General features: G+C 39.6%; 1 protein-coding gene across 1 annotated transcript in view; it reads right to left on the bottom strand.

Annotated features, from left to right (window-relative positions):
• Window positions 1–573: 573 nt before the first annotated feature.
• LOC147640529 (uncharacterized) overlaps window positions 574–3,688 on the bottom strand; it is a 7,030-nt gene continuing 3,915 nt past the window's right edge. The window contains exon 2 of the mRNA XM_086781640.1: window positions 574–3,074. Within this exon, the coding sequence (XP_086637766.1) occupies window positions 810–2,843 (2,034 nt within the window). The 5' untranslated portion in view covers window positions 2,844–3,074 and the 3' untranslated portion in view covers window positions 574–809. The remainder of the gene's footprint in view (window positions 3,075–3,688) is intronic.

The raw sequence follows: 3,688 nt of genomic DNA, 5'->3' as shown, positions 1-3,688 counted from the left end.
AATTGGGAGGATTGGGATAAGGCTATGCAACGGGGTAGGCTTTTGCTTACCTACATTGCAGAGTATAGAGAAATAATCCTCAAACTTCAGGGAATAGATGACTTTCACAAAACAAGAGGATGTCAATTAGAAATCACTTCTCGCACATGCAACACATAAAAGCTTAAAGCCACTGCTATAAACAATGAAGACAAAGCACACCAACCAAGCAATACGCTTTGTGTTGCCGCACCATCTAAACTATACAACACGTTCATCAAGCCTTTCCGAAACATGAATTTGTTGTTCCTTTAGCATATACATGATCAAAGCACAGAGATCAACTAAAAGCAGGGTGTATGACCATAGAAACCTGCTCGGTGAGAAGAAGCGTACGCTAATCTTGGTACAGGAAGTGCCCATGTAAATTAGAAATCACTTCCGCGCTAGCTTAAAGCCACTGCTCTAAACAATGAAGACAAAGCACACCAATCAAGCAATACGCTTTGTGTTGCCGCACTATACAACACATTCATCAAGCTTTTCCGAAACATGAATTTGTTGTTCCTTTAGCATATACATGATCAAAGCACAGAGATCAACTAAAAACAGGGTGTATGACGATAGAAACCTGCTCAGTGAGAAGAAGCATACGCTAATCTTGGTACATGAAGTGCCCATGTAAATTCCTCTACTCAAAAAGTAGACCAGTTCCACTTAAGACTTCCAAAGTTCCACATCACACCCATCTTGAAAAACAAAATATATAACCAAAGCTAACCAGAAACAAATAACAGAAAAAGTACCAAAAGACCCAATACAAACAGTTGTCAAGCAAGATCTTGTGCAATCATTGCATCAATGAGCTCTCTCTTGCATGCATAACGCTTAGGTGTTGTTATCCCTGCTGCTTCAGCCATGCTCTCCAAATCACGCCTTTTGAATCTCATTAATCTCTCTCTCTCTTTATTTGTGTCGCTTGCTTGTGTAGCTTCTGTGCCACTTACCTGTACATTAGTATTCTTTGATGAAGCTTTTTCTCGTAGACTTACCATCTCATCCAACACCTTCATAACATTGCCATTGATTCTTCCCTGCAATGAATCTTGGAAGGAAACTACATGTAGTGTATGGGCTACAGTCCCATACGAGGTATTCCACAACACACTCAAGTTTTCTTTTTTCTCCATTGGCTTCATACTGCTGTTAGCACATACAAACATGAAATGTAGCTGCCAAGTTTTACTCAGCACATCCGGAATCCATTCTTTGAGACATTCAAGAGACATGAACCTTTCCGCAGACTCCATGTGCTTTTCCACGCTTACAGTGAATTGTAAAGCAATGAAGTGCAATTTTCCCGCAGCATCACAGAACAAAATGACTCCATCAATATTGCCAAAATTGTATATATAGGGGAGAAGCAAGTAGCCATACCCTGGAAGCATATCTGATTTCACAGGCGAGACCAAATAGAATGGCTCAACCACCAATGTTGCTGGGATCTTGAGATGAGGTGTCACATCAATCCCAAAATTAGAAATCACTTCCGCACACAGTCTTTCACATAACCAGCCAATTTCAGCCCAGTTAGGCTTGGTAGCGAGTACTATCTTACAATACTCCACCCATGGACCACAGGAGTTTTGCTGCCTCGCCCCTTCATGACACTTGAATATTTCAGTGTAGAGGCGACCAAGGAAAGGAGAGACGTACCTGCCTTCATGTGCAAATCTTGGATCTGCGGAAAGCATATCCTTCATCGTAGGAAAAGCCCTATCCTTCATGTGTTCTTGTAAATACTTATTTACATCATCTTCGATGCTACAAAACAGCACATGTTTTGCAAACTGATCGATGACTTCATGCCACTGCTCATCATCCTCAAGATAGCTTGCAAGTCCCTTCAATGAGTCATCTGAAGCTGCTTGACCTTCTCTACTTTCTATAACTGAGTAGCAACATGTTTCCAAAAGTTCCAGAAACCACGGATGTCTACCGCAATAGAATGTGATGTCACTGCTTCTGTTCGTAAGTTGACCTAAAATGCTGCCGCTCATAAAAGTTTGGAATGATGCACCATCGAAGCCTCTGCCAATTTGCACCACAGAACAACCATCCACAGCTCGGAACTCTGGGTAAGCAGAAGCCGTTGGGGTCAAAACCAAAATGGACCGCCTGCCTTCTCCAAGAACTGTCAGATGTGATCGGGCACTCTGATATTTACCAGCCGCATCCAATCGCTGTCGCTTGTTCCACTGTTCTGCATCTGAAGCTTGTGCCCCATCAAGAAGGACATAGAATATCTCCTTATGGTCTTTCTCCCTCATCTTCACAAAATTACAAACATCATCAACAGATTGAATCCCATCAATCGTAGCACAAGCACCTGGGTCATGGAAGTAAGCAAAATGCAGTCCTGCCTTCAGATGTTTGGCTAGGTTATTGCAAGCATTCCGGACGTCCCACACACAGAGCAACCGCTCATTGGGACGTAAAGAAGCATATAATGCGCAAGCAAAGGCCCTTGCCAAGCAGCTCTTCCCAGTGCCCTTCGGTCCAAGGATCATGAAAGCCTTTCCGCCCTTAGACTTACACCAGAAATTCCACGCCTTAAGTACCTTACCAAAGTCTGGGACTCCCACAAATCTGATGTCAAGACCAGGTCTGCTTCCCGGGGAAACCATGCCAGTGTAAGGAATAGCCATGACGCACGAGGGGTCTCGGCACATGGACAGATAAGCAACCCGGTCTTTCTTTATCTGTGAGATAAACGCCCATGCCGTCTCTGCACGGCTAACCCAAGGCTCGTCGTCTCCATCGAGAGACCCCAGAGGTGGCATCAGCATGTGCATGTCATCCATGATGGAATTTAAAGCTTAAGCAGGTCGAGTGCCCTGGCAGGTCAACGTGTGCAGTCTCGAAGCGGAGGTCGCGAACACTAAAGCAAGGCGTCTGGTAGCAGACGATGCACTGCCTTTCTGAAGCTTGAGAGGACACACCGCCATATCCTTTTGGACGCCCGTCCAAAACATGGCGGCAAAATGGCGGGCGGCCAATTTTGAAATGCATTACACACTGTCATTTCATTAAAACTACAAAAAGCCTTTTATTAAATGGTTAGAAAAGAAATGCATTGGTTATACACACACACACACACACACACACATATATATATATATATACATACACATACACATACACATACATACACATATACATATATATATATATATATACATACATACATACATACATACACACACACACACACACACATGTTTGTAAGTATATGTATATACATATATATATATAGAGATATATAGATCTATATATATGTATATACACATATATATATATATGTATATGTATATATATATATGTATATATATATATATATATATATATATATATATATATATATGTATGTATGTATATATATGCATATATATATATATATATGTATAGATATGTTTATGTATATGTATACATTTACATATCTATATATATATATATATATATATATATATATATATATATATATATGTATATGTATATATACATATATATGTATATATACATATACATATATATGTATATATATATGTATATGTATATATACATATACATATATATGTATATATATATGTATATGTATATATATATATATATGTATATATACATGTATATGTATATATATATGTATATG

This window comes from Cibotium barometz, chromosome 3, assembly GCF_041138505.1.
Source record: "Cibotium barometz isolate CiBa-2024 chromosome 3, ASM4113850v1, whole genome shotgun sequence".
In the NCBI taxonomy this organism is placed as follows: Eukaryota; Viridiplantae; Streptophyta; class Polypodiopsida; order Cyatheales; family Cibotiaceae; genus Cibotium; species Cibotium barometz.
Note: the sequence above shows the minus strand (reverse complement) of the source record. Positions and strands in the feature narration are given on the sequence as shown.